General features: G+C 49.0%; 3 protein-coding genes across 5 annotated transcripts in view; 2 read left to right on the top strand and 1 right to left on the bottom strand.

The window, feature by feature from the left end:
• The window catches only part of NHERF2 (NHERF family PDZ scaffold protein 2), a 32393-nt gene extending 25416 nt beyond the window's left edge, over nucleotides 1–6977 (top strand). The window contains exons 4-7 of one of the 2 annotated variants that reach the window (XM_080618546.1): nucleotides 313–466; nucleotides 1647–1690; nucleotides 2304–2366; nucleotides 4264–6977. In XM_080618546.1, the coding sequence (XP_080474672.1) occupies nucleotides 313–466; nucleotides 1647–1690; nucleotides 2304–2366; nucleotides 4264–4422 (420 nt within the window). In that variant the 3' untranslated portion in view covers nucleotides 4423–6977. The remainder of the gene's footprint in view (nucleotides 1–312; nucleotides 467–1646; nucleotides 1691–2303; nucleotides 2367–4263) is intronic. The other variant, XM_080618547.1, reaches the window with a different exon arrangement.
• Nucleotides 6978–7521: 544 nt separating this feature from the next.
• Nucleotides 7522–13765, bottom strand: NTHL1 (nth like DNA glycosylase 1). Its single transcript, XM_080619866.1, has 6 exons — nucleotides 13673–13765; nucleotides 13089–13318; nucleotides 11013–11183; nucleotides 10563–10722; nucleotides 8678–8783; nucleotides 7522–8014 (listed from the first exon to the last, which is right to left on the bottom strand). Exons 1-6 carry the CDS (start codon nucleotides 13746–13748, stop codon nucleotides 7891–7893), a joined length of 867 nt encoding a protein of 288 aa, XP_080475992.1. The 5' UTR covers nucleotides 13749–13765; the 3' UTR covers nucleotides 7522–7890.
• A 61-nt stretch (nucleotides 13766–13826) lies between these two features.
• TSC2 (TSC complex subunit 2) overlaps nucleotides 13827–27923 on the top strand; it is a 31201-nt gene continuing 17104 nt past the window's right edge. Inside the window, exons 1-24 of one of the 2 annotated variants that reach the window (XM_080617194.1) lie at nucleotides 13827–13879; nucleotides 15020–15184; nucleotides 15899–15985; nucleotides 16578–16688; nucleotides 17513–17657; nucleotides 17789–17906; nucleotides 18401–18449; nucleotides 18830–18955; nucleotides 19310–19383; nucleotides 19733–19859; nucleotides 19969–20112; nucleotides 20333–20470; nucleotides 20684–20787; nucleotides 21571–21652; nucleotides 22251–22406; nucleotides 22718–22834; nucleotides 23461–23583; nucleotides 23872–23978; nucleotides 24594–24747; nucleotides 25426–25548; nucleotides 25868–26002; nucleotides 26433–26622; nucleotides 27060–27153; nucleotides 27441–27543. In XM_080617194.1, coding sequence (XP_080473320.1) covers nucleotides 15047–15184; nucleotides 15899–15985; nucleotides 16578–16688; nucleotides 17513–17657; nucleotides 17789–17906; nucleotides 18401–18449; nucleotides 18830–18955; nucleotides 19310–19383; nucleotides 19733–19859; nucleotides 19969–20112; nucleotides 20333–20470; nucleotides 20684–20787; nucleotides 21571–21652; nucleotides 22251–22406; nucleotides 22718–22834; nucleotides 23461–23583; nucleotides 23872–23978; nucleotides 24594–24747; nucleotides 25426–25548; nucleotides 25868–26002; nucleotides 26433–26622; nucleotides 27060–27153; nucleotides 27441–27543 — 2745 coding nt within the window. In that variant the 5' untranslated portion in view covers nucleotides 13827–13879; nucleotides 15020–15046. Of the gene's footprint in view, nucleotides 13880–14058; nucleotides 14127–15019; nucleotides 15185–15898; nucleotides 15986–16577; nucleotides 16689–17512; nucleotides 17658–17788; nucleotides 17907–18400; nucleotides 18450–18829; nucleotides 18956–19309; nucleotides 19384–19732; nucleotides 19860–19968; nucleotides 20113–20332; nucleotides 20471–20683; nucleotides 20788–21570; nucleotides 21653–22250; nucleotides 22407–22717; nucleotides 22835–23460; nucleotides 23584–23871; nucleotides 23979–24593; nucleotides 24748–25425; nucleotides 25549–25867; nucleotides 26003–26432; nucleotides 26623–27059; nucleotides 27154–27440; nucleotides 27544–27923 lie in introns of those variants that run through there. The other variant, XM_080617193.1, reaches the window with a different exon arrangement.

The raw sequence follows: 27923 nt of genomic DNA, 5'->3' as shown, positions 1-27923 counted from the left end.
GGGCAGCCAGAGCGTTTTGGCAGGACCTGGGTGGGTGAGGTGATGGTGGAGCCTGGGTTCTGTGATTCCCAATGGATGTGTTTGGGATGCAGGCAGAAGTGTGTGGTAACGCAAAGGATGCTCTAACAGGGGACCAGACAGGTCAGGGTGGTAGGAGGCCATGGCAGGAAAGGGAAGGAGAATGCCTGTAGCCTTCCTATCATCCCAGTGGGAATTAAAGAAGGAAAACCCCATTCCTTACGGGCTTGGAGCCTGCTGGGGGTCCAGCGAGGAGGGGGCACAGGCGTGAGTTCTGATGCTGTTGCTTTGCAGGTGAATGGCATAAACGTGGAGGGGCTGCGGCACTCGGAGGTCGTGTCCCACATCAAGTCCAGGGAGAATGAAGCCAGGCTCCTGGTGGTGGACCCCGAGACAGACGATTACTTCAAGAAGCTGGGGGTGACCCCCACGGAGGAACACACCAAAGGTGAGCCCTGAGCGCTTGCTTTCCCTGCATGATCCTACGCCATTCCCGTGACTCACTGTGTCCTGGGTGGGATTCCAGAAGCGTTTCCCTTCTGCTTCATCCCCTGGTTGTTTCCTGAGCACCACCCAGCTATTTGTAAGTGGTGAGAACGCTTCCTAATGGAGCCCAAACCCAGCTGGGTGTTTGTGCAGGGTGAATGATTAACCCGGGAACTTGCTGCCATAACGTGGCTGAGGCTGAGCGCGGTGGCACTGGGGGGGGAGCCGCGTGCTTGGTGAGGGATGAGATGCGGGATGCTCGCATGGGGCTGGGGCATCTCCCCGATGGCAGCTCCTCCATCCCCTTCGTTTTCTGCTGCTGAGCTGGGGATCTCAGGAGGGAGAGTGCAATAAAGCCCCATTGCTCTGCTGAAGGAGCCTGAGTGCGCATCGAGAAGCACCAGAGGGAGGTTTTCACGCCACAGCAATCACAGGGGTGGCTCTTGCATCAAATGTTTTCCTTGCTGTTGAAACCTGGCAGGGAAAGCTGCCTGTCCGCTCCCCAGCCCGTTGTGCTGCAGCTCCCCAGCCCGTCCTGCCCCCGGCTCTTGTTTCCCAACAGAGCTGTTCCTTATCTGCTCTGTGCTCCAGCTCCTGGATGCTCAATGGGGGGATTTGTCCAAAGAAATGGGTCAGAGGATGCTGGGGAGCGCAGGGCGAGAGCGGTGTCAGATGCTGCGCATCGGTTCGAGGAGGAGCTGGGGCAGGAGCTGTCTGGTGGCACCGGGGAGAAAGGAACCCTTGTTCCCTGTGGTGGGGATGCAGCCAGGGTCACGGATGCACAGTGGGTGCGGGTGGGTGCTGGGGCCCCTGCAGCTCTCGTGGCCATCTCGATGCATTCCTCATGGATCAAGAACCTGTGACAGTACATGCGGTGATGGGGAAGTGTCCTGGTAAATGCTGGTGTTTGCAGGGATAGGGGAAATAGTAACTGCAGTCTTTGCACTGCTTTGACCTCAAGCTGACAAGGGCACAAGTCAAGAGATGAGGTGCAGGGAGCTGCTAGAGCTTGGGGTGGGCAGGGGAAGGCAGGCTGGGGATGGCCGATGGGTGGGTGATGCTGAGGGCTTCCTGCCTGGGATCTGGGACCAGCAATCCCACCTGAGTGTATTTACTGTGTGTTTTCCTGATGTGGTCCATAGGTGTGGTGCCTCAGCCCATGACAAATGGATCTGCACAGACTCAGGTGAGTACTTGCCTGCTGCAGGGTGCCCTGATGCCTGGGCAGCATCCTGGGTTAGCTCTGTTCAGGGGAACGTGTTGGAGCGATCCAGAGGGATCGGGGCTGAGAGGCCAGGCTCTCAGCATGCCGGCTTTCCTCTGCTCCCACCTATGACATACAGGCCTGTCGGGGTGACTTGCCAGCCTGCAGAGCTGAAAGGGATGCTCGTGATGTCCCCAAGGCTCGTTTAGCTCAGCTTTACTGCTGCTGCCTGCTTTTAACTGCTCCTTGCTGCAGCTTGAATTTAGGCATTGAACAAGGCTGGTTTCAGCCCCATTTCAGTCCTAGGGCTCAGGTCCTGCCCCTGGAGGAGTGGCTGGGATGTCCATCCCCACCAGGATGGAGCAGGTTTGCTCCAGCTGTGGCTGCCCCATCCCTGGCAGTGTTCAAGGCCAGGTTGGACACAGGGGCTTGGAGCAAGCTGCTCCAGTGGAAGGGGTCCCTGCCCATGGCAGGGGTTGGAGCTGGAGGAGCTTTAAGGTCCCTTCATGATTCTGTGATTTTTCTGCTGAGGTTTTGTATTTTTTCCCCATTTCTGTCCCTGTGCACACTGCGCTAACACTGTGCTTCCCATTAGCTGAATGGAGGATCCACATCTTCATCTCACAGTGACCTTCAGAGTCCTGGGAAGGAATCAGAGGTAAAACCCCCAAATATTCCCCCTCCTTTGTACCTACCACTGTACGTACCTGCCTTGTGGTGTAACAGAGCCTTGCAATGCATTTTCAGTTCTATCTCTCAGACTTGGGTACATTTACATCCACCTAGCAACAAAACCCAGGTTTCCTTCATCCCTTGCACTGTAGATGTGCACGCAATGGAGCCATGAGCTGTCACAGCACTGGTTCCAGTATGGGGGTGTCTGCATTGCTGGGATGGATCCATCACCCCTTCAGGTGGCTGGTCAAGGCCAGATGAAGGGATGTCTACAGGGGTTTTGAATCTTAAGTGTAATTACACTGACAAGCTATAGGGCTGGAGGTGAAGCTGGAAGCCAGGAGGGCAAGAGGATGGAGCTGTGAGGTTCAAGTGCTGCTACCAGGAGCAAGGCAGGCTGAAATGAAACAGGGAGCAAGGCAAGGAGCTGTTAGCTTGGAGCACAGGGAGTTTATCAGTGTATAAAGAGCTGCTCGAGATGGGAGGAGCGTGGATTTGGTGACTGCAGGACTGGGGCTGTTTCTCCGGTGGAGCCTCGAAGGCCAGCTGTGCCCAGCCATGGCCGAGCGCCTGCAGTCTGGCATCTCCCTGTGTCCCTGAGCATTAAATAACACATGTCCTGATCCAGTGGCTGCTGCCTTTGGGAAACCGGGCTGTGTCCCGGTGCCTGAGAGCGGCAGATCCTCCCATGGGGTGTTTCAGAGGTGGCTGTGTCCCCTCTGCTCTAAGAACCAGAGGTGCTGGGGCTGGTGGGGCTTTACCTGTGGCTCTTAGCCTGGTGTGCTCATTGAAGCCACCACCCCATTCACTTTGCATTCATTAAGCCAGAGCCATTATCTTGCAGTGCTGGTGGAAGATCTGCCCATGGTTATCAGCAGGGTTTGTGCAATCGTTACATTGGAGCTCAGGCGGCAGTGAGTGTAGGCAGGTATAGATGCTTCCTTCACACAGAAGGCAGTGTGTGCCTGAGCACAGACCCCCCCTGCATCCTGTGTCCAGCTCTGGGGCAACAGCACAAGAGGGACGTGGAGCTGCTGGAGCGAGGCCAGAGGAGGCCATGGAGATGCTGCGAGGACTGGAGCAGCTCTGCTCTGGAGCCAGGCTGAGAGAGCTGGGCTGGGGCAGCCTGGAGAAGAGAAGGCTCCTGAAGGGGAGACCTTAGAGCAGCTCCAGTGCCTAAAGGGGCTGCAGGAAACCTGGAGAGGGCCTTGGGACAAGGGCCTGTAGGGACAGGCCAAGGGGAATGGCTTTAACCTGCCAGAGGGGAGACTGAGATGAGCTCTTAGGCAGAAGCTCTTCCCTGGGAGGGTGCTGAGGCGCTGGCACAGGGTGCCCAGAGAAGCTGTGGCTGCCCCATCCCTGGCAGTGTTCAAGGCCAGGTTGGACACAGGGGCTTGGAGCAAGCTGCTCCAGTGGAAGGTGTCCCTGCCCGTGGCAGGGGTTGGAACTGGATGAGCTTTAAGGTCCCTTCCAACCCAAACCATTCCATGTTTCCATGTTTCCCTGTTTTCTCCTGCTGCTGACATTATCCCAGCAGACAAGCGGAGCAGCTCCTTTTCCCCCTGGCAGCAGCTTCTATGTTCCTACTTTTCCACTTCCACGCATTCTTCAGGTGGGGGAAAGAAAACAACCCACAAGGTACAATGTCATAATTAACTCCATGGCCACACGGATGCTGCTGCCGCCACTGAAACCACAGGCACAGCATGGAGGAGGGACTTTGACCTGCTCCAAAATAACCCACCCCGAGTGTTTGCTCATGGTCTGTGCTGCAGAAACACCTCTCCTGGGGCATGTGGGCTGAAACGCTGCAGAACACCGCGGCCATGCTGTGGTGGTGGTGGTGGGATGCTGACATCTTTGCTCCCTTCTCCATGCAGGATGGAGACATAGAGAAGAAAGACCCGTTTGAGGAGAGCGGCTTGTCCCTGAGCCCAACGGCTGCCGAGGCCAAGGAGAAGGTGAGGGCCAAGCGGGTGAAGAAGAGAGCTCCGCAGATGGACTGGAACAAGAAGAGGGAGATATTCAGCAACTTCTGAGCCTTGCTGGTGGCCACCGTCCACCTCAATCCTGCCCCAGCCTGGACGTTCTGAGGTGCCTACGCCCTGTCCTTCAGTGTCCACGTGAGATGCTTTGTGCTCTGCTCTTCACTGGTTGCTTTTACAAGGCGTATTTTAAAGTCCTTTTATTTTGTATTTTTTATTATTATTGTTATTGTTATTATTATTGTTGTTACTCACCAGCGATTCTCATAAGACAAATGTGACCAAAGCTCCTCTTCTTGCTTGCTCTGGCTGCCCGCCATCCCCTGTTCCTATGAGAAAGGACTGGAAGAGTTTAACTCTTTATTACCTGCATCATTTAGGCTTCTGTTACCCTTTTCTAGTTGTATTTGGGGGGTGTGTTTGGTTTGTGGGTGTCCCAGGCTGAGCCCCATGGGATGCTCCGTGCCCTTGTGCGATGCTGTACGGCCTCATACCCCCATCGCGGTGGGGACCTGCAGGCTGGGGTATACCTGGCAGCCCTCCCCAGCACCCCATTCTCTGCTCACGCGATGGGAACACGGACAGTGGCTGTAAATGGCTCTTGCTGGCTTTGCTCTGGAAATGAAAAAGGTTGTTTTGTTGTTTTCTTGGGTTTTTTAAGTGAAGTCCCATATGTTTCTGGTTAGTTTAGGAACCTCCCTCCCCACCAGTGACATCTGCCCGGGTGAGAAAAGCCCTTTTTCATCCCTGACAGCTCTGCAGAGGGGAGAGGGCGGGATTTAAACACAAACCCCAGACACCACAGGGCTCACCATTCACACCAGCAGTGCAGTGCTGAGCGCTGGGGGAAGGCAGGGAGCGGGGCCAATTCTGCCCTGTGATGTGAGGAGCAGTGCTGCCTGCCTGGCTCCAGCAGCGCTGCAAGAGGACAAGAGCCACAAGATGCTGCAGAACCTCTTTGGACTTGGAAGTGAGCACAAGCCAGCATCTGTTTCCAGGGAGGAACGTGGGGATGGGGCTGTAGCTGTGGGCTTGGTGCTGGGTCCTGGAGCAGGGTCCTGGTCCCATCTTCTGGTATTTGGGCTCCAGATTTGGAGCTGGTGTTTGATGCCTCCATCCTATAACTGGGTCTGTCTTGACAATAGGAAGGTGTCCTCGTGAGCCTGAGGTCTCCGTGGGGCTGGATATGAAGCAGGCAGTGGTGTTAGGGAGTGGGCAATTGCTTTGGCTTTCTGTGGCCTCCTTTGGAAACACCCTGCTCTTGGTAATAAAACCTCAAAAACATATTGTTAAAGCATTACAAATTAAGCCCATTTAAGCTCTTTATTACTTGCCTTTGGCTGTAAGGGAGGGAGGAGGATGAAGCCCAACTATAACCCTCTTACAGGTTGCAGAGGTGTTCTACCAGAGCAGCGGCCCAGTTGTGACGGGGCTGCCCCATCCCTCCTGTGCCCCAGCAGCAACCCAGGCTCTGCTGCCCCACATTTCATCTCAGATGCCATGGCAGCAGTGGGAAGGGACTGGGCACAGCGGGACAGTCGAGTACAAAACCACTTTCCCAAACTAAAGGCAAATGGCAGCAATCCCTTGGACATGGATGACTATTTAAAAGCACATGGCTGGGATTTTGCCCTGCATTACAAGCCCGTGGCCTTTGGATTGATTGGTGTCTTACGGATATTGTAACGGCTCTGTGTGCATTGCCCACGTATTGAGCTAAAAGGTGCCTTAGAACATTCACTGCTCTCCTTGGCAGCGGGTCAGGCTCAGCACAGCAACGGGTTGGTGCAGGGCAGGGACACTTGGCTGTTTGCTGGCTGACAGGAGAGTGAGGAGAGCCTCAGGGGTGAAGGAGATGAGTTCTTCTTTATGGAAGTTACCTTTTATAGGAGCTTGGATGGGCTGAACAGGTTGGAAACAGTGACTTGGGAGAAGAAGTGGTGCAGGCGTTTGGCTACGGGGTGAGACTGGCAGCGGGATGGTGGCTCAGGATGCAGAGAGGTTTGCCTCCCCTCCAGGACTCTGCCATTAAGACACCTCTTCCCTTGTGCTCCAAGACAATTCCCTGCTCTTTTTGCCCCCCCTCCCAAATACCTCCTTCTTTAAGTCAGTGATCTCTTGAAGGAGCCCTTTCCCAGGGTATGCACGTTGCTTCCCGTGCCTGCATAGCCAAAGCCCTAGCAGTGCCCCGGTCTGCACAGGGCAGAACGTTCCCCGTTCCACCAGCCTCCACGTCTCACTCTGATGCATGTCAGAGAGCAAAGACCTGTTTGTAAATAGCCCGTTTCTCACAGCAGGCCGCACCGCTGTAGCTGAGGAGGGGGACAAAAGAGAACGTGTAGTTTTGAATGCAGATCAAAGGAAATCAGGTGTGCAAATGTGTACTGATAAGATTCTAAAATCTTAATCTCTGCTTAGTCCATGGAAACTGCTCCTGGTTAAAGCACTTAGCGTCTTCCTGACATCTTGTAGCTCAGTAATAATCATTCAGTTCCTGTACCTTTAACTTGGAAAAAAATCAATAAAGTATAAGGCTGTCAGCTGCATTGCAAAACCATAATGTACACTGTAATGTCAGTAATAAACTTCGTTCTCCCATGTACCAAGTACTTATTTGCTCGCTCCTCATCTGTTTGGTAGGGAACTCGAGAGCGGAATTACAGCCTTCTTTAGCACATTATAAACTTTGCTTCCTCCCTCGCCTGTTTAAAGAGTAGCTGGAATTATTCCTTTGAAGCTCTACAATGAAGTCAGCGCTGCCCTTTCTTTGAAGAACAAAACACCGACGGTGGTGGTGTCCCTCCTGTCAGCTTCTGAGGCACACACCAGCCTGTGGCCACTGTAACCCTTCCTGGGTTACACTAAAGTTGAACTGAGAGTGATGCTGCTTTGTCTCCTGGTGCCCTTACTCTCCTACCAGGACCCAGGTCACTTGTCCAGGTAATGCCCTCCTCTGATTCTGGCTCCTCAAGTCTTTGGTTGTACCTTACCCATCGCAGTGCCCCTTGCTGCCTGGGCTACGAGGTGACTGGGCATGTTGTATGCTGCCTGCCCTCATCTGGCAGGGCTGGTTGCTCTGGTCTCACACTTTGAGGTCCCCTGTGCTCTCCTCCCTGTGCCCTGCCTTGCACAGATGCCAGCAAACCTCATGGGTAGAAACACCCCGCCACCTTTATTACACGTGTATTTACAAGCAGCAGCAAGTCCCTCAGGACAAAGCTCTTCTCTACAGCTCCTCCTGCTGCAGCACAGCTGGGGCATGCTCAGGCATTCAGAGGGGCTGGAGCCTTTAGCACTGACCGAGCAGGACTGCTGCACTCTGAAAGCCCCTTTTTCCTCTGAGAGCTCAGCCCTTGCCAGTGGCTGCTCGCTCCCCAGTGATGCTGAGCTGGCTGCAGCAGGCTCCTGTTTCCCTGCAGTCACACAGCCAGCCCTGTGCAATGCACAGCTTTGCCAGGGCTCAGCTCCGGGCTGTTGCTGAGCTGAAGCAGCTTTGTTGCTCTACAAAGACCAGACGACCCCTCAGCGTCTCTTAGCAGCTGGGCAAATGTCTTGATTGAGGCACTCGGTGCAGCGCGGATTCACAGGCAGGCAGGTCTGCTGGCCAAAGCCCACCAGGAGCCAGTTTATCTCCCTCCAGAGATCCCTGCAGTGAGAGGAAAGAACATGAGCCCCAATACAGCTGCTTGGAGGGGTTAAAGAACAGCCCGTGCTTTTAAACGGATCCCTTTCGCCTACTGCCGGTTCCTCTTGGCTTCCCCAGGCGCCTGGAGGCGGCTCCCAGCCTCCTGCTCAGAACAGCTCTTCCAGCCTTTCCTGAGCCCTTTGAACTGGGCTGGGGAGCAGAGGACGGACACACAAAGTGCCTGCGGTCATTCTCTTGTGCTAAGACATGTGACAGATGCAGAGGTGCAAGAGTACCCACATCAACTGGTATGTGATGCTGAAGATGAAGCATCAGTGAAGGCCAGAATCCAACCCTGCTTTGATACTGCTCTGGCCATTGCACTCAGCAAGGGCCTGTGTAGAAAAGCACCAGGCTTGGGTCATGCTAAACTTGCCAAGGTAAGAATTGGGCATCGAGCCTTCCGGGTACCTGGCTGCAGTAGTGCCTGATAGCCAGGAAACAATCACAGAGCTGAGATGCTGCAACTCTTTGGGAGAGGAGAAACAACTGCAGAGCAGACCCCATAAAGAGGGAGGGACCTGAAATGCTGTCACTGGAAAGGCTACAGCCAGGACTGTGTGCAGACCTGGCTCCTGCAGCCAGCGAGAGGCTTGGTGGTGGTGGTGGAGGAAGGAGGCTCACCTGGGCAGCCAGTCCTCCAGTGCCACCCGAGTCTCCTCAGGGTATTTGGTCTCTTTCTTCACCCACTTCAGCCTGTTTGAGATCCTGTGCACGTGGGTGTCCACAGCTAAGGAAGGGAGAGCCCAGAGTTTAGGTGGGGGCAGACACACCTGAACAGAGAGAGCACAGCCAAAAGCTGCAGTCACAGCACACCAGGTCCAGTGCCCTGCATGGGATTCCTCATGGGTCCGGTGGAACAGGAGGGGAGGCTTATTCACAGAGCAAATGTGCTGCTTTCTTCCTAGGCTCAGGGCCAGAAGCAAGGTAGGATGGGTATCTCCTACCACACACCAGTGACACACTCAATCTGACCCAACCTTCCTTCAAAGGTTTGCTTGCTCCGATCGAGCAGGCACAGGGCAGCCTGTCCCGGGTTCTCTTCCTCCCTGTGTTTCAGCTGATGTTACACAAGCTGCAATTTCTGCCCTTTAGTTTACCCAGATGGAAAACACATTTCATAATACCTACCAACACAAGAGGGTTTGTGAGGCTTAAACAAATGTTTAGAAAGTGCTTTGAGCTAAAAAGCCCTGAATGCAAAGTATATTATTGTTAGATCAGCAGCGATAAACCTGTCTCTATGGCTAATTGGGCAAAACCCAGGAAATTGCTGTAAACAGGAAGACAAAGTCTTGCCTCCTCAATCAAAACTGAGCACACCATTATTTGGAAAACAGTTGCTCTGTTTGGCTCCCTCTTGACCTCCCTCCTCCACAGCAGAGAGAAAGCATCAGACCCCAATCTGAATCTAAAGCCATGTTTGGTACAGCTGATGGGCAGCAGTGGGGCTGCAGGAAAGAGACCTGGGCTGTGTGCTCGCAGCAGCAGCAGGCATTCATCAGGTGACACCATTCCTAGAGCTCCTCCATAAGCACCAACTACACTTGGAATATTAATGTGTCCCCAGAGGTCCTCAGGCTGGGACCCTGCAGCTGAGCATCCAGCCCCATCTGCTGGCTCCTGCGGGAGCTCTGCTGCCAGCCACACTCTACAGAGCAGCATCATACAGGAGCAAACCTGCCCTGGGTCTGGCCTGGGCTCGCTCCACCACAGGCTTAGAATCAGAGAACAGTTTGGGTTGGAAGGGACCTTCAAAGGTCATCTTCCTCCCGCCTACAGCAGACGGCTCCAGGGGTACAGCTCTGTGCTCTTCTATGCTCTGTGCACAATAAACATGGCAAATAAACACATGGACCTGTGGTCACCTCTTAGGCAGCTGCAAGAGCTAAACCAGACCAGAAATTCCCTAGCTATGGATTGCCTGAGCTCATTTCTTCCTATAACCGATCATGAATGACTGATTTCTAATGGCAATTTTGACTAAGCCCTGCTTCTGTCCTCCAACAGCTTGTCAAACAGAAAGCCCAATGAGATTTGTTCAAACAGAAGCAACCCCGTTAACAAACAGCTTCAGACTATCCTACAACTATCCCCAAATCCCACCGTTCCCTCCACGTCTCTTTGACTTGACACCAAAGAGATATCAAAGCATTACTCTGCTAGCACATCTTTTTGGATGCCTACCCAATTAGGCAATGCTTGTACTGCCCACCACCATCTGAAGGAGGGAGGGAATGGCTGTCCTTGCGGATTTCTGCTATCAAATTTGGGGAAAAGAGTAGCTGGATCCATGCTTAAGTCCTACAGCAACGCATCCACCGTGCGTGGTTGAGGGTCACATCCTTCACCCACCCTAATACTCTGCAGATGACTAAAGCGATGTTATCAGACTCTTGGGGCAGGCAGTTTACCCAGCTGCAATGCTTCCCTTCTGTGTGGGGAATACAGGAGGACTTAGGAGAGGCAGGATTTAGGAAAGGAATGGGAAAAACATGATCCCACCTACCTATCCCAGACACGCTGTCCCAGGCAATGTTCATGGCCAAGTAAGCCATCTTGGGCCCAACTCCTGGCAGCTGCACCAGCTCCTCCACAGTTCTTGGGATGTCTCCGCCGTACTTCTGCTTCAGGATGGCTGTCGTCTGCTTTATGTACTTCACCTTGTTCTGGAAAAGCAAGGGGAAAAGCAAAAAAATCCAGTTGTATTTGTGCCTTCAAATACAGGGAGAAGAGGCAAACGGCTCAGAAACCAAAGCATTCCTGAATGTATGTTACATGTGAGGCCACACACTGGAGTCTGTGGAAGGCAGACAGAGGTCTTTGATTTCTCCTTCACCATCTCCTGCCACGAGGACAATCCTGCAGCCATCTGAGCTCCTCTCCAGGGCCTCTGAGCCACCTCAGACAACCGCATGGGAGCAGAGGGAAGAGGAGAGGTTCTCCTATAGGCACTCACCCTCCAGAATCCCACGGGATAAATGATCTGTCCAAGTGTGGCATCATCCATCTGCAAAATGCTGTCGACGGTGAGGCCGTGCTGCCGGAGGCGCAGCATGGCAGCCCATGTCACCTGGTCCTTGGTCTGGCTGGACAGCATCAGTGACAGCAGCACTTGGTAGCGCATGACCTGGGGACAAGGAGGCAGTGAGACACCCCAAGACCCCCAAAAGGATCCAGCCACCTCTAGGGTTTGGTTCTTCCATCCAGCACCATCTTCAAGCCAGTGAATTATATGGACTACCCAGGATCAGCCATATCCATTTGCAGGAGGCTGCAACAGAAATAATCCATCACCTTCTAATGCTACTACACAAGAAAGGGAGAAAAGAAACACCTTCAATCCAAGCAGTCAGTGTGGGTAAAAGGGCAGCTACTGTTTGCTGGGATCTCACATCCAAAGACACCAGTCCTTAGCCACAAAGGGCCAAAGCTTTTCCTGATGATGGGAGTCTCAGGAGACCCCACAGGGTGTAGAAGTACAAACATCCAATGAATATTCATGCAATTCTAAGCAGCTTTTGAAAATCCCATCCCTTTCCCACTAGGCTTCAGTAGGAACTGGGCATCTGGCTCTAGTGAGCTCCTTATAAAACCAAATCTAAAGAACTGGGATGAAAGAGACTGGGAGATGAAGCGCAAACCCCGAAGTCCCTCTGGTGCTGACACACAGGGTTTAGCTCAGACCATTCACCTCCTGCTTTTCAACTGACTTTCCCCAGATGTCCCCATCAGAAAGAAGAGGATGCAACTAACCTGGCCTGACCCAGGATAACGTGGGATACAATCCTTCCTCCAGCTCCTAAAGCTTCCAAAACTGCAGATGCCTTAGGAAAAACCTGAGTGGATGGAAGCAGGGTAATCTCCGAGTGTGTGGAATTGTGCCAGAAGCACTGCTGTGTGCTGAGGGTTACAACATCCACTTTTTCTTGGAAGCAACAACCCTGCTTCCCTAGGGAAGAGAAGTTATTTCCGTATCATGCACCGTGGTCCCCCTGGCCCCACAGCTGCACTTGGTGCCAATCCACATTGCTGTGGAGCGTGTGACACTGCCTGAATCCAGAGGCAGAGCCAATCGTTCCCCCCAGGGATCCAATCCCAAGGCACGATGCCAGCGACAAGGACAGTGCTGCATGTGCTGAAGCTGTGCAGCTGCACCTTCCAGACCCCTCCCTCATTGCCCAGCAGGTCGCTGTGGAGCACAGCATTCCCACTGCTCTGTTCCATGCACAGCCCCACATCCCAGCACTGCACCATGGCCTCACTCCACTTTGGTTTTTGTACTGATGCAAACAGTCCCCCTTGGAGGGAAGTGTCCTCTGGGGCCTTTGTTTTCCAGGCTTGGGAAGCACTGTGTCATCCCAGCACGGCCCTTCCTTTCAACCTGCATCCATCCTGTTAACTGCAAGAGGGACGGAAGCCAGCCTATGCTTATGTGCTGCTCTTATCTCCATAGTGGTTTCCCTTTGTATTCCAGAGGCAGCTTGTTGCATAGTTTCCTTGGATTCTTATAGAGATAAGAAGCGTCGTGCCTTCATGCGCTGCCAGCCTGCCCCAGCAGACAGCACTGCTACAACACGCTCTCCAGGTTTTCATTCCCAAACCCCAAATCATCCTGTTTCTGCCCCAGTTCCCACTCCGGGTTCAGCCTGCCAGCTCTCTCAGCAGCAGTTACAGCAGAGGACAAGGATCTCTCACAGCTGCGTTTGCTGCTTGGTCCCTGATGTCCAGCATGGGCTGAACGTGAGCAGAGAACAGCTCAGCAAACACCCACTGCTATTTCACAAGGGCTGTTGGAAGCCAACAAACTCAGTACTGGAGAGGCAGTGGCTGATTTTCCTCCTCTAACAGGATGAATGGTTTCTCTCATATACATACTTCTGTGCTAACCTCTTGTGGGACCAATCCCAGCCTCGAGTCCAAATACTCCCTGCATTTATTGTCCTGTTCTGGAGACATCCAAAGCGGGACACATGCAGGGGCACCTGCAGGGCTGTATTCCACGTGCCTGCCTGCCGGAGCAGGGCGCTGTTACCTGCGGAGGAGCGCTGCTGTCGTAACACTTCTGCACTCCCATCCCATCGACGGGAGCATCCCTGTTCCGCCTCATCTCCCGGATGCGCTCCAGCTGCTGCCGCCAGTCCTTGGGCTCCCAGCGTGGTCTCTGGGGCTCAGACACCTCCTGCTCGTCACCACATTCATAGGCAATGGGGACGCTCCTCCTCTTCCTGCTGCTGCGCCTCGGGATGCTGCCTGACTGCGTGGCTGCAAGGGATGGGGAAAGGGAAAGGCACCTTCATCACCCACCGGAGCCCAGCATCGACCCCGTGTGCCCACAACCACCCAGGGGATGCCCTGACGAAGGCTCAGCTCCTGTCCCCATAGCGCCAACCCAGCAGCCCCAACCAGAGCCAGCCGAAAGGGGCAGTGCAGTGACAAGCTGGGGACACGCCACTGTGCGGGGCACGGGTCCCACACACAGACTGCTAAGGACCAGACGCATCCCTGGGTCCTCTGGGTCAGGACGGCCACATCCCGAGCACCCGTGTCCCTGGGTCCCCTTCCCCGTGCCAAGGCCGGGCCGGGGCCGCGCACAACCCCGGTCACCCCTCCCGGTACCTCCGGCCGCCTCCCCGGCCCTGCCGAGCCGCCGGGCCACAGCCCGGCCACTACCCGCGGCCCCGGCCGCGCACATGGCGGCTGCCCCGGGCACTACCGGCCCCGGCGGGCCCCGCGGCGGGAGCGGAGGCCGGAAGGGGCGGGACTTCCGCCGGGGGCGGGGCGCGGAGCGGGCCGTGGGCGGTGGGGCCGGGCCGGGGTCTGCGGGTGAGTGAGTAAATGAGGGCCGGGCCGGTCGGGAGAGAGCGGGTGGAGGCCCCGTGGTCTGCGTTGTCCAGGTCGGGGGGCGCCGGGGCCTGGCGGGGCCTTGCCGGAGGCGGGGCCTTGCCGTGCTCCGGGGCTGCCCCCGACCGGCGCTGTGCCCCGGTGTCCTCTGGTAAGGGGGCCTGGGTGTCCTGGGGGGCTGCGGTGTGTCCCCCGTGGTGTGTCCGTGAGGGGCTGTGACATGGCCTGGGTGAGTGTGGCATGTCCCGACATGTCTGGGGGCATGGGGGGACGTGGTGCCGTGTCCTGGGCTGCATTAGGGGCTGCTGGGCCATGGCGTGTCCCCAGGATGCAGGGACAAGGCCTGTGGTGTGGCCCTATGGAGCGCAAGTGATCGCTGCGGTGTATCTGTGGGGCATATCTGCCAAGATTGGGGTGCTGGGGCTGTGCTGTATGAGAGGAGCGGGTGTCCTCCTCTGAGATGGGCTCTGCGGTCCCCGAGGGGCAGCGGGTTGGGGCTGGCTGGGGAGATGGTTCCTGAAGGATGCTGCTGTGGATGTGCTGTAATGGGTGTGCTGCTTCTTTCTCCCCTCTTTCTCCTTGCCATGGCAGCATTTGGATATTTGAACGCTCAGATTTGTTGTCCTTACAGTGCCTAAAGGGGCTCCAGGAAACTTGGAGAGGGGCTTTGGACAAGGGCCTGTAGGGACAGGCCAAGGGGAATGGCTTTAACCTGCCAGAGGGGAGACTGAGCTGAGCTCTTAGGCAGAAGCTCTTCCCTGTGAGGGTGCTGAGGCGCTGGCACAGGGTGCCCAGAGAAGCTGTGGCTGCCCCATCCCTGGCAGTGTTCAAGGCCAGGTTGGACACAGGGGCTTGGAGCAAGCTGCTCCAGTGGAAGGGGTCCCTGCCAGTGGCAGGGGTTGGAGCTGGATGAGCTTTAAGGTGATTTCCAACCCAGACCATTCCATGATTCCACGATTCCTCACATCTGGCTACTTACAGCATCTCAGCGCTGGGCTTCATCCTTGTTTGAAGTGGCTTGAAACACTAGAGCTGTCAGTAAAAGCCACATTGTGACGGCTGGTTTTGGTGTTTTCCTGCTCAAAGATTCCCTTTAACTGAATCCCTCTTCTGTGTTTGCAGGGGCCCGGCGCTGCTTCCTTGGCAGCGATGGCAAAGCCTCAGAGCAAGGATTCTGGACTGAAGGAGAAGTTCAAGAATCTCCTGGGGCTGGGAACATCCCGAGGAAGTTCCAAGCTGTCGGAGGGCAAGCAAACAGAGTTTGTCATCACTGCGGAAATACTCAAGGTGTGAGAACTGACCGTAGGAAAGGTGGGGATAGTGCCTGGGTTACCTGCGCTGAGAGGATCTCAGCGAGGGCTTGCTCATTCTCCTGTATGGTTTTGACATTCATTCCTTCTCTGATCATGCCTTTTTCCCTTTATCTCTCCATTCATTCTCTAGTGAAATGAATGTGAAACTCATCTACTTTGAAGTTACTGTATTTTAGTTATGCAGCGTTTGGATCCTTTTGAAGTGTTTGATGGGGTGGTGGTGTCTTATGTCAGCTCACAGGGTGCTTCCTCTGCATACGTTGCTCTTCCCATAGACTGAGTTTGTGTGGTGGCAGTTAGCATGAGCTGGAAACGGTTTCTGGTTCATGAAAACCTTAAAGCCTGGGGAGCTGGACCTCATGTCCCTCCTTTCTCTGCCCTTCTCCCATGAACTGGGTGAGCACCATAGCCAGTGAGTTACCAGCTTTCCTGAGGAAAAGGGGATGTTCTCTCTTGGAAGTTCAAAGCTGCTTGGCTCCAGTTCCGTGAAAGGTCTGGTTTTGATGGATCATTTGCTAATGGAAAAAGGGTTTTGGAGAAATTCCTGCAAAACTCCAGTGATGAGTGATGGTCAGGTCATTTTGCACAAATGTGTAATTCATTTTTCTGTGGTTCCTGATCCCCTTTGAGGAATGGATAAGTGTTTTAGCCAGATAAACTGTTAGCTTATGTCTACATTTCTTTCCAGGAACTGAGCATAGAATGTGGATTGAGCAATAGGATCCGAGCAATCAGCCAGATCTGTGAAGTGGTGAAAACCAAGAAGATTGAGGAGGTAAGTTTCAGCAGTGGTCAGTGAATAGTGCAAGGATGATGCTCTAAACCTATTGTGAGAGGCTCCTGGAGTTTAAAGTGTCTTTTAAAACTCATAATCCCAGAAGCTGTTTTGTGCTGTCCAGACCTGTAAAAGGACATTAGTGCTGTCCAGCCTATCAGCCGTGGAGCAGAGAGGACATAGCTGATGGGCTTCCTGAGTGCTGTGGATATTCAGGCTAGTTCAGCATGGTTCGGGGGAGACGATGTTCAGAGGTGTTTGCTAGCTCCTTTTGTCTTGTTAATAAGCAGCTTCAAATTGGTTTTGAACTCATCTTGTATTTGGGTGGAGGTTCTGCACTAATGCTTACACTGAAGTAAGCGTGTGGATGAAGAACTTCAGTTGCAGGGGTGCAAGTTGTCATGTAGGATGGGATTTTGTGTCTCTTGTGGTTCATCAGGTGAGAGTGTTCCTCAGAAAAGACAACTCCAGACATGAAATCCCTGAAGATCTTGTTTGTAACTTGCCATAATTAATAACTGTTCTATTGGGTAAAGATCCTAGAAGAAGCCTAACCTTTCTCCTGCTGTCTGTGTCCTGTGTTTGCTTTCAGCATGCAGTGGAAGCCATATGGAAAGTGGTAGCTGATATGCTGCAGCCAGAGCGCCCCGCTGAAGCCAGACACGCTGTTCTTCATCTGCTGAAGTCAATTGTTCAAGGCCAGGTGAAAACAAACAAACTGTAGAAGAAACACTGCACTTACACTGGGGTTTGTGCAGAGGATGGACCTGAGAAATGTTGGGTGGCTCTTTTCTACAACTTTCCTTTTTTCTTATGCTGCTTGTGCCTCATAAATGGGCAGAGGAAGTGTTTTAATTTCAGCTGTGATTTGACCTCATAGCAAAACTTCATCCACCTCACAGGTTTGGGGCAATGCTCTTGAAAAAGAAGAAATGCTTTGGGTTAAGTTCAGCAAATTATCTGGTCTGTACCCAGACCCATCAGTCCTAGGCTACAGCTGATTTTGGTGTTTGAGCATGTCAAGTATGCAACAAGTTCTTTATGAGATACTTTCTTAGTCTGGCCAAGTTAAGCATACTACAGATTCTTCTGATTTCACAGTGTGCTGTACAAACATAAGACTATCAGACCAAAGTTCTAGTTTTCAGTAGTCTGAAAAAGCAGTGATAGATGCTTACAGAAAGAACAGGCATGGATTCTGGTTTGTGGGCTTAGTATTTTTCATGCTCTGCTAGCAGAGCTGTCAGTTGCTGTTCTATGGAATACTTTGTATATTGGATGCTGTCTCTGTGTTGCTGGACAAAATGCCTCCAGCCCGGAGTGCTGAGATAACAAATTGAGAAGACCTGAGCCATTGTCAGTAGCCAGTAGAGGTTGGAGGTACTTCGAGGAGACTTTCATAGCCTGTAGGAAAATGAAATAGTTTCGAGCATGAAGGTTACTGTTACAGACTGTGATAAGGCTTTAATTGTCTTTTGCCATTAGTGACACTGTTCTCTGTCTCCCTACCCCCTTTTTTTTTTTAAGGGTGAGAGATTAGGGATCCTCAGAGCACACTTTTTTAAGGTTATTAAGGATTATCCCTCCAATGAAGATTTGCATGAACGGCTTGAAGTGTTCAAAGCGCTAACAGAGAATGGACGCTACATCACCTACCTAGAAGAAGAGTTAGGTGAGTATTTTCTCTGCCCCCCTTCATTTTGTGGGAGTAAGTCAAGGGACAGGCATCCAGTGACTTGATAAAAAGGTAGAGATAGCACTTCTGAGTAGAGTGTATTGTAATGATTTGTTTTCCTTCTTTAGCTGACTTTGTGCTGCAGTGGATGGATGTGGGTTTGTCTTCCGAGTTCCTTCTGGTTTTAGTGAACCTGGTGAAGTTCAATAGCTGCTATCTGGAAGACTACGTAGCTGACATGGTGCAGTAAGTGTTCTCTTTTTAGCTTCTACCTGCTTATTCTTGGTAAATTACAGGAGAAAGCTGCAGATCAATACATGGATAAGTGGAATCTTTTTCATCCCATCTGGATCTGTTTAATTTGAGGTGACACCTAACATTTCTGACAAATTTTTGATTCTCAGTTGTTGCAATGTTCAGATCTATTTTAGTTTAACTGCATGTGCTTTTCCCATTTCGTGAGGTGGATCTGGTTGCATTGCCTAGTCCCACAAATGATCTCTGCTGTTGTGTTCATCTAGGCATACTGTGTTGCATTTAAATGCAACTTTAACTTAGGAAAAGAGGCTGTAGTGTTGAACAGGAGTTTGGTGTCTCTGGAAGTGTTATCAACAGTGCCACAGTAAGGGGAATGATGAGTAAAATAACATACCAATTTACTTGTCTCTTTTGGCTCTTTGTAATTTACCTAAAATCATATAAACCAATCAATTATAATTATGGTGTTTTTTTCCTACCAGCAAGATATGCCTTTTGTGCATTCAGACTTCGTCATCCGTGGACATAGAGGTCAGTAATTTGAATCTGTTTTAGTACTATAGAATTCTTTGAAACTGTAACTTTCACAAATTCAGACCATCAAACTCTTCTTGCAGTTTATTCTCATAGAGAACTAATACAATGCTGTGAAGTATTTGTAAGCCATTGCATCTCATATACCAGTAATCATTTTACTCTAAAACAGAGCATTGATAAATTTATTAAGTGAATCAAACTTTCAGCAGAGCTTTTTATGGTTTACTTTCCATCTTGCAATGATTAAAGGCAAAAGCAAAAGACATACTTGTATCCCTTTTGACTCCCAGATTTCCTGGGTCTGCCAGGTTAGCATTTGACCTCCTTTATTCATAGAGAAGTGTATAACCATTTGTTTTTTCTCCTTCCCAAAGATTTCCTTGCAAGTCCTGGATGCAGTTGTTTGCTATAATTGCCTGCCATCAGAGAACCTGCCAGTATTTATCATCACTTTGTGCCGTACCATCAATGTGAAGGAGCTCTGTGAGCCGTGCTGGAAGGTCAGAACTTCCTTGTAGTCTTGGTTTTTAATGAGTTCACTGTTTTGGCCTTGTAGACAAAGTGTTGGATGTGCCTGTGCACATCTGCCATAAATTTCAGTTTGGTCTTAAGAGCAGAAGAAAACCTGTGTCAAGTGTTAAGAGATCAGCACGTTATTAGTGTAAGTCCTGTTACGTCTATAGAGTTTACCCATAGTTTCCTCTCAGCTGATGTGACAGGCTTCTGTTGTGGCATGGTATCATGGTTTACACATTAACTTGCCCTAACAGGGCGTGATCAGGCAGTCAGCTGCATATTTAGGCTAAAGAGTGTTTTAACACTTGGGTATTTAAATGTTCTCTTTGAATTTGCAGCTTATGCGCAACCTTTTGGGAACTCATTTGGGACACAGTGCCATCTACAACATGTGCAGGATCATGGAAGACAGGTAAAGCAGGTGTATCTAACAAACCCCCAGGAATTCAGTAGATGTCCTGTCAAGATAGATGTGGAGTCACTGACCTCAGTAGAACAAGCTGAAGGTTCTGGTGCTTAGAAATTAATTCCCTTCCTAGTTATGATGCTGAAGTGCTTGGGTTTTTTGGCTTTTCTGAATTCAGTTTTCCTTTGTTTAATGCTGTACTAAATGAGTCTCTGCTTTTCATGTTTGTAAATTGCTGTGTATGTTGTCTGTATAACAGACATGAATTCCTGTTGTGATAGTGTATATTCTTATTGACTCTTGTATGCTAAAATACAAGACTAAAATATAAGACTTCCCTTCTGTCTGTCGTTAGAGCTTACATGGCAGATGCAGCGCTGCTGAGAGGAGCTGTGTTCTTTGTTGGGATGGCTCTGTGGGGTGCTCATCGCCTCAATTCACTTAAGAACTCTCCAACTTCAGTGCTGCCTTCGTTCCTCAAGGTAGGATGGGATGCTGGAGAAACTTTATTCAGACATACATCCGGACCCGTACAAAGTTTCTGATCACTGCTTCCTAGCTGTTAACTGACTGAAATGCTTTGTGTTCCAGGCCATGACATGTCCCAATGCAGTTGTGTCTTATGAGATAGTTCTGTCCATAACACGTCTCATAAAGAAGTATGGGAAGGAGCTGCAAGCTGTAACGTGGGACATCCTCTTGGACATCATGGAGCGATTACTGCAGCAGCTGCAGGTGAGTGCTGAGCCTGTCTTGATGTGCTTTCAATCCAAAAACCTTACCATAAATATTTTGGCAAATTGATCTCCTCTCTGTACACTCTAGAGAACTTCGAAGCTGAGTGAAAGTTGAGCCCGATTCTGTGCTTCTCAACTGAGTTTTCTGTTTGCATTTCAAAGCTAGCATTTTCTGGTAAGGTAGAAGTCTTTTAGGAATGCTTTTGTCTCTGTTTCAGAGTCTGGAGAGCCAAGAACTTAAGTCCATTGTACATGATCTTTTGACTACAGTAGAAGAACTCTGTGACCAGAATGAATTCCATGGCTCTGAAGAGAGGTTTTTTGAGCTGGTGGAAAGATGTGCTGATCAGAGACCGGTAAGACCTTGCATATTATTGTCTTCCTTTGTTGCCAGTTGAGTCTGTTTTGTTACTTAGTACATTGAAAGTTGGGAGTCCTAAAATAGCAAGCTGCCAGAAAATCACAGCAAGGTCTTATATGAGCCTTATTCTTGGCATGGGGGCTGGGGAATAGATATATTGTATTTGCTTACACACTAAAAGAAAAAATTCTTGATCTCTCTGTGAAAGGAATCTTCTGTATTAAACTTGATAACATACAGAGCTCAGTCCATTCATCCTGCCAAAGACGGCTGGATTCACAACCTGCAGATGTTAATGGAGAGATTCTTCAGGTATGAAATCATGACTCTGTGAGTACAAGCCACTTTCAAATGTTTCTTGCTATCTTTTCATGTTAGATAATTTTGTTTTCTAAGTTCTAGTGTTAGTAAATGGCTGATAAGAATCATAGTAGATCCAGGGCACTGCATCTGAAAGGATTTTGTTTAACAGAAGAAAAACTTTCCACTGAGCTATTTATGATTCCTTTTTTTTCCTCTTTATGTCCATTGGATGGTGCTGTTCCAGTTAGCTCTAGGCAGTTATGTGTTCCACTCCACCGCACTTTGTAGTTCTGACACCAAACAAGACTTTCGTGTTCAGCATTAGGATTGCATAAGGTTATCCAGTATTAAAGTTATCTGGTTTTAAATTGGTGCTGCTAAAAGTATTGTTGTGCTCTAAAATACCGGCATACAGCAGTTACAGACTTCAGTCTCATCTGTGAAATGCTGCCAAAGAGCAACTCTTCCTTAGTGCCATATGTGTGGTTTTAAATTTGCTCACCAGAGGACTTATTCTGCCATGTGCTTCCTAGCTTGGACTGGAATGGGAAAATTGCAGTTACAGGTCTCCAGAAGTAGTAAAAGTTGAAGTGGGATTCCAGGTTCAATTCTTGAATCTGATTTCATATGTAGAGATGTTAACTGAAGGCTCAGCTGATTTCTAACGGTTATTGTGCTAACTCTTAAGAAGTTTCTTAGTTTAGTTTTACCTTCCTTTTATCTTCTCTCCCCCCTTCCCTAAATACCAGCAACTTTATTTTCTTCATCTTGAATTTGCTCTTCCCATTCTAGGAACGAAAGTCGTAGTGCTGTTCGGATTAAAGTTCTGGATGTCTTGTCCTTTGTCCTGAGTATTAACAGGCAGTTCTATGAGGTGTGTGTTTGTCTGTTTCTGGTGATCACATGTGGGATCCTAAGTGGGTGGAGAAGGCTTTGGTGAGGCAGAGATGCAGAGTTTATATGAAAGCTTTGTAAAAGGATGAGGTCTGGACATGGCCTGATATGAGCAGATTGATTTGTCTTGGTGCTTGCAGTTAATTGCAACCTAAGATAGAAGCTGTGTGAGAGAGATGTTAAGATGTTTTTCAGCTCTGGGGATGTCTTCAGCTCTTTGAATGTACCCAGAGTGTCAGAGGACAGGAAGGAGCAGAAGTGCTGCTTAGATTCCCTCAAGATTTGTGAAAACACGATGCTGTTGCATGTTTCTTCTCTTTCTCAAAACACCCTATGCCTAGAAATGTCTTTCAACAATCTGTTTGAGCCTGGGCTATCAAGTCAGTAGGATAGATGAAAACCAAAGCATTGAAGTGCAGCAAAAGTCTTTAGTATTTGGAGGGGACAGGAAAAATCAAGGAACCCAACAGTTGAGGAGTAAACCTGATATCAGTGTTTTTATTTGTAATCATTTGTCTCTTGAACGTGCTGACTGAACAGCGGACAGCAAAGGCTTATTAAGGTGTGTCCTCTTGCAGGAAGAGCTGATAAACTTGGTTGTGATCTCTCAGCTGGCTCACATTCCAGAGGATAAAGACCATCAGGTGCGAAAACTGGCCACTCAGCTACTTGTAGACCTGGCTGAAGGCTGCAACACACATCACTTCAACAGCTTGCTTGATATCATAGAGAAGGTGAGGCAGAGCTTTTCCAGTTGTCAGTAGCATCACCACACCTTTTGACACATCCTCTTACTGTGACTGAGGAGACTAACCTGTGGCTGTTCCCAGTTGTGTGGCTCAGCAGGATATTGTAAAACTGATGGGTTTTGGAGGATGCAAGTCTGAAGTGCAGAGCTTTATCAATGCACATTTAAGCTACCCGAAAGGGCTTGCGGAATTTCCAGCAAGAATGACTTCCTGTGGTCCTTCCTGACCTTCCAGGATGGAAATAAAGGAAAGGTTTGTCACAGATTTAAACAATGTATTGCTTTTCTTTTTAAAAGGTGGCTGCACATTCTCTCTCATCTCCTTCTGAACTAGAAGAGAGGGACTTGCTGTCGTATTCAGCTTCTTTGGAGGATGTCAAGACAGCAGTTCTTGGACTCCTGATAATTCTTCAGGTAAATGCTGCAGAGCATTAAACATGTCTTCTTCAGAACAGTCTTCTGCTGGACTTAGCTTTTTAGATAACAGCTTTCTCACTGTTAAATATTTTGTCTCTTGTTTCACCCACATAATATTTTAACTCTTGTTTTGGTCATTCCTTGTGCTTTTGGGTACTGTATCACTGTTTGCTAAATGTTTCGTTTGCTTAATTTCCCTTGTACAATGACTGTGAGCACATTTCTATGTGTGGAGGGCAGATGTGTTCATAAACTACTAGAAAGGGAGTGGGTCATAACCTTGAATAGATGCCTTGTGTTTGGGTAGCGTGTTCTGAGATACGGTTAAGCAGTTGTGAAGAGCTTGTTGTCCCAGCCAGTGCCCTTCTGGAGCTGGGCAGCATTGCTCTGGAGCCTTTGCAGAGGTTCTGCGTGGAGCTATCTGTTCATCTTGCTTTCAGGAGCAAGTTTTTGCTGTGTTTTTCTTGAATTCTTAGTGCAAATATACTTTTATAGAATAGAATGGTTAGATTTAGACAGGACCTTAAACACCATCTAGTTCCAGTTCCTCTGCCACAGGCAGGGAACATTTCTGAATAGAAGCGTGAGCCTGCCTTTTGATTTGTGTTTCTGCTCCTCTCTAGACTAAACTCTACAGCTTACCCTCCAGCCACGCAATGCGGGTGTATGAGATGCTGATCCACCATGTCCAGCGCCACTATATATATGCATACAGCCTTGCTGTTGCTAGCAGCATCAGATTGCAGGTATGAGAGGTAACTTGTGCTTTCAGGTCAAGAGCTGCATGTTCTTGCTGCAATTTGTGGAAGGCAGGTGGGAGTGTGTGCTCTAGAGCTTGCCAGAAGTAGAATGAAATGTTTCTTGGCTAATAGAAGTATGTATATGTGCTGTAACACAAGAAGTGATGCCTCCTACAGAACTAGCCACACATCTATTAGAAACCTCTTTGTACTTGCAAAAGTATCACATGGGAAGGTGGGAGAGTATTCCATTGGCTTGGGGTTTGAGTGATTCCAATGTCTTCTCTGTTACAGGTATTTGATTTCCTGCTGATGCTTCGAGCTGACTCCCTCCACCGCCTTGGTCTTTCCAACAAGGATGGGGCAGTGAGGTTCAGCCCTTACTGTCTATGTGATTTTGTGTAGGTTTCTCATTGCGTTAAACAAAAGCTGTTTTGCAAACTATTTGATACTTTTGCCCGAGCTTAATGGTCCATCTACAATCCACAGTTTTTCTAATTCTTCCCAATCCTGATGTATCAGCCTGTACACAATCTATAGTTAAAGCCTAGCATTGTCTCAATAACTCATCAGTGAATTATTCTTACAAATCAGTTACCTACAGAGCTCTCAACGAGATGTGAAATTTCTGTTCCTGCTCACAAAACTTCACCAAAATGTTTGCAATTTCCCTCCTCAAACCAGTTTTCACATTGAGGTTTGCTTCAATGAATCTGTCTGGTTTTAATGTTATAGCTTGGTCTGAAATGCTTTGGGTAACATGCCCCAAAAGAGATCTTTCTGAATTTGCTATGGGTCTGGGTGGAAAAATCCTTAACCTGACCAAGCCGACTCATTGCTGGCTGTCTACTGTCAGTCCTGTGGTTTTTAATTGAAAATGCAGTTTATGTTGTTTGGTCATTAAACTGGCTACCAAATAGGGTAGCACTGTAGGTCACATGAATAATAGGCTGTTCCAATCTTGATTTTACATTACATGCATTTTACATGTTTCGTTCTCCTTTTCCATGTTGTAGAGAAGCAGAGAAGAGGACTTCTGAGAAGAAGCCTACTGGTACACTCTCTCCACCTTCCGGAAGTCCCAGTGTGCCTTCCCAAAACACCACCATTCGTATCGGGCATCTGCCATACTCCATGGTCTTTGGTGTCCTTCTGCAGTGTTTGAAACAAGTATGTCCACTTTTAATATCATAATTCATGTGAACTGTGTCCATTTAAACCAGAATTCTATCCCAGAGTATCTGAAAAGCAATATGTAAATCCTCCTTGGGCAGAATCTGTGTGTAATCATGTAGCTTTACCACCAGCAGTGGGAGCACCAATCCAGCTCTTCAGAAACTAAGCAAAGCTTTCATGGCACTCTGCTTCAGAGCAGACAAGGGCAAAAAAATGTGTGTTACCATTTTTTGTGTTTCTGAAGGGACATTTGAAACTAAAACCTTCCTACTGCAAGTTTTCGAAGTATTTTGAGGACTGATAAGTATTTCAGTTACTTATAAACTGTAAATATAAATTGTTCATTAGTGTTGTATTGGCCTTAGTTGTGTGCTGAGGTTGTCTTGCTCTGGAAGTTAACTTGCGCTAATGGTTGGGAGAACTGAATTCTGGCTCTGTCTTTTTGAGCTCAGGCAGATCTGGATACAAGTTGACTTCCAGTTTGTGGTGCCAATATTACACCTAGAGCTGGATGACAGACAGGAAGTATCTTGACAGCTGAATGCCACCTCTTTTTATATAGCTGTCATGACAAGACATACATCTGCCTAAGAAATGGCAGAGGATTGGTCTGGCTTTCAAACTGAACTGAAATTATACCAAAATTTTCCACCTTAATTTCTTTCTTTCCAGGAGACAGACTGGAAGGTGTTGAAGTTGGTCCTCAACAAACTACCTGAATCCCTCCGTTATAAAGTGCTATTTTTAACCTCTCCTTGTAACATAGACCTTCTGGCCTCTGCACTGAGCTACATGGTAATGCCATGCACCCTACTGATGTACAGTCACCAGATCCTTCATTTGCTTGAGAGTTGGTTAGAGTTGATTGGGGTTTTGGTTTGTTTTTCCCTTTCAGTCTAATACTTTGAAGATTAACATGCTGTTTGTCAATCCTCACTCACCTTCCCTTTTTGTGAGGGCTGCTTTAGGTACAGAAGTAGGTAATAATGAGTGTTCTTTTCTCTTTGTACATATGTAGACATGAAAAAAGGGAGCTTATAGGCGGTGCCTATCTGTTGTCTTTTAGAGTGTGTATTTAGTGTGAGGCATTCTAACTTACTGTATGATCTGTCAGCTCACAGACAAAAAGACTACTGACAGGCTCCACGGTACCCCAGAAGGCTTTTCTCGCACAGATTTGCATCTGGCTGTTGTTCCAGTACTGACAGCATTAATATCTTACCATAATTATCTGGACAAAGCTAAACAGGTATGGGGGAAGTAAGAGAGCGAGGGGGGACAGGGCAAAATCATGTATAATAGAGCATTTTCTCATACATGCTGATTAGGAGACTTAAGTGCAAGGTAACACCCTCTTGCAGGTTGCTGGGTGACTTCACCATCTGCTGGAAGACCCTGCTAAACATAAAAATTCTGTTTAATCAGAAACTGAAATATTTAATTTCTAAAATACTCACTTGATTAAAGTCTCATCTTAAGATTTTAGCCTGGAATATATGCAGCATTATGTAGGGTTCTGCGTCAGTGCATTTTGGATTTGAATTCATGTGCACCATACAGGCCTTGCGGTATGATACATGGCAAGCCATACTGAAATGCTGTCTGAAGCCAGGAGATGGTAACTCAGAGGTTTTCTCTTTCCCTATATCATGGCTTTTCTTTCTCTTTTACTCTTCTAGCGTGAAATAGTGTATTGCCTGGAACACGGTCTCATTTACCGCTGCGCAAACCAGTGCGTTGTGGCACTCTCTGTCTGTAGTGTGGAGATGCCTGACATCATCATAAAGGCACTTCCTGTCTTAATAGTCAAATTAACCCACATTTCTGCTACAGCCAACATGGCAATCCCCCTCTTGGAATTTCTTTCAAGTAAGTTGTAATGTTCTTGTCCTTTGGACCTCCTATAGTTGTATTGTTTGTGCTGAATATGGGCGTTTTGATTGTGTCAGTCATACGGAATGCATTGTAAGGGTTTCTTGGCTTTTCGTGATGCCTTTGCACCATTCTCAACATACAAATGTTTGATCATCTCTTGTTTGTTACTGGTTTTCTGTTTGAAGCACTAGCACACACTGAAGAGAGTCGTGCTTTGTGTAGTACAGCCATGCAGTGATTGGAAATGCGAAGGTGCTTTCTCCACCTTGTTGCTTATAACTTAAACAGCATGAAATTATAACTTGATTTTAACTTCCATATCAGCTGATGGTTTAAAAGAAACAAGCCAATGCAAATGTAGCTGAACTGTGATATTGAATAGTTTGTGTTCAGGCCTCACCCATGTTGGTTTCCTTCTTGACCTATTCCAGCTCTAGCCAGGCTGCCTCACCTCTATAGGAACTTCGCAGCAGAGCAGTATGCCAGTGTGTTCGCCATCTCCCTACCATACACAAACCCTTCTAAGTAAGTTCATCCTCATCTGTAAAATTAAGAGAATGAGACATGCTTTATTTGTCGTACTTGGGTCAAGGTTATTCATTGGAGATATTGCTCATTCTGGTATCTCCAGGCTTTTTCTGCAGAAGGGGCATACTCACCTTGGTCGAAATACCTTTTTTTTATCAAACAGAACTTTTGAGGGTTTTGTCTTTATACTTACAGTTTCTCAGCTTGAAAAACCCTTCTTTTCAGTTGTAGAATGGCATCATAATGCAGCATTAAACTCTGTGCCTATCTCTGTGCTGTTTTAGGTTTAACCAGTACATCGTTTGCCTGGCCCATCATGTGATAGCGATGTGGTTCATCCGATGTCGCCTTCCCTTCCGAAAGGACTTTGTCCCCTTTATTACAAAGGTAATGGACACTACTGATTCAAACAGTATCTAATACAAATTATGCTATTCTAATAAAAATAATGGTTTGAGAAGATTAAAGGTTCTCTTTGAAGCTAGGAAACTTCACACAATCATAGAACCGTTTGGGCTGGAAGGGACCTTAAGGCTTATCCAGTTCCAGCCCCCTGCCATGGGCAGGGACACCTTCCACCTAGAGCAGGTTGCTCCAAGTCCCATCCAAGCTGGCCTTAAACCCTGTCAGGGATGGGGCAGTCACAGCTTCTCGGGGCACCCTGTGCCAGTGTGTCACCACAGCATCTTTTTTATAGCTGATTGAGTTCTGCATCACTGCAGTCTTCCAGCTGCTCGTCCTGCCCATTCAGACTCTGACCTGTTTGT

Source organism: Psittacula echo (genome assembly GCF_963264785.1).
Source record: "Psittacula echo genome assembly, chromosome: 5".
Taxonomy (NCBI): domain Eukaryota; kingdom Metazoa; phylum Chordata; class Aves; order Psittaciformes; family Psittacidae; genus Psittacula; species Psittacula echo.
Note: the sequence above shows the minus strand (reverse complement) of the source record. Positions and strands in the feature narration are given on the sequence as shown.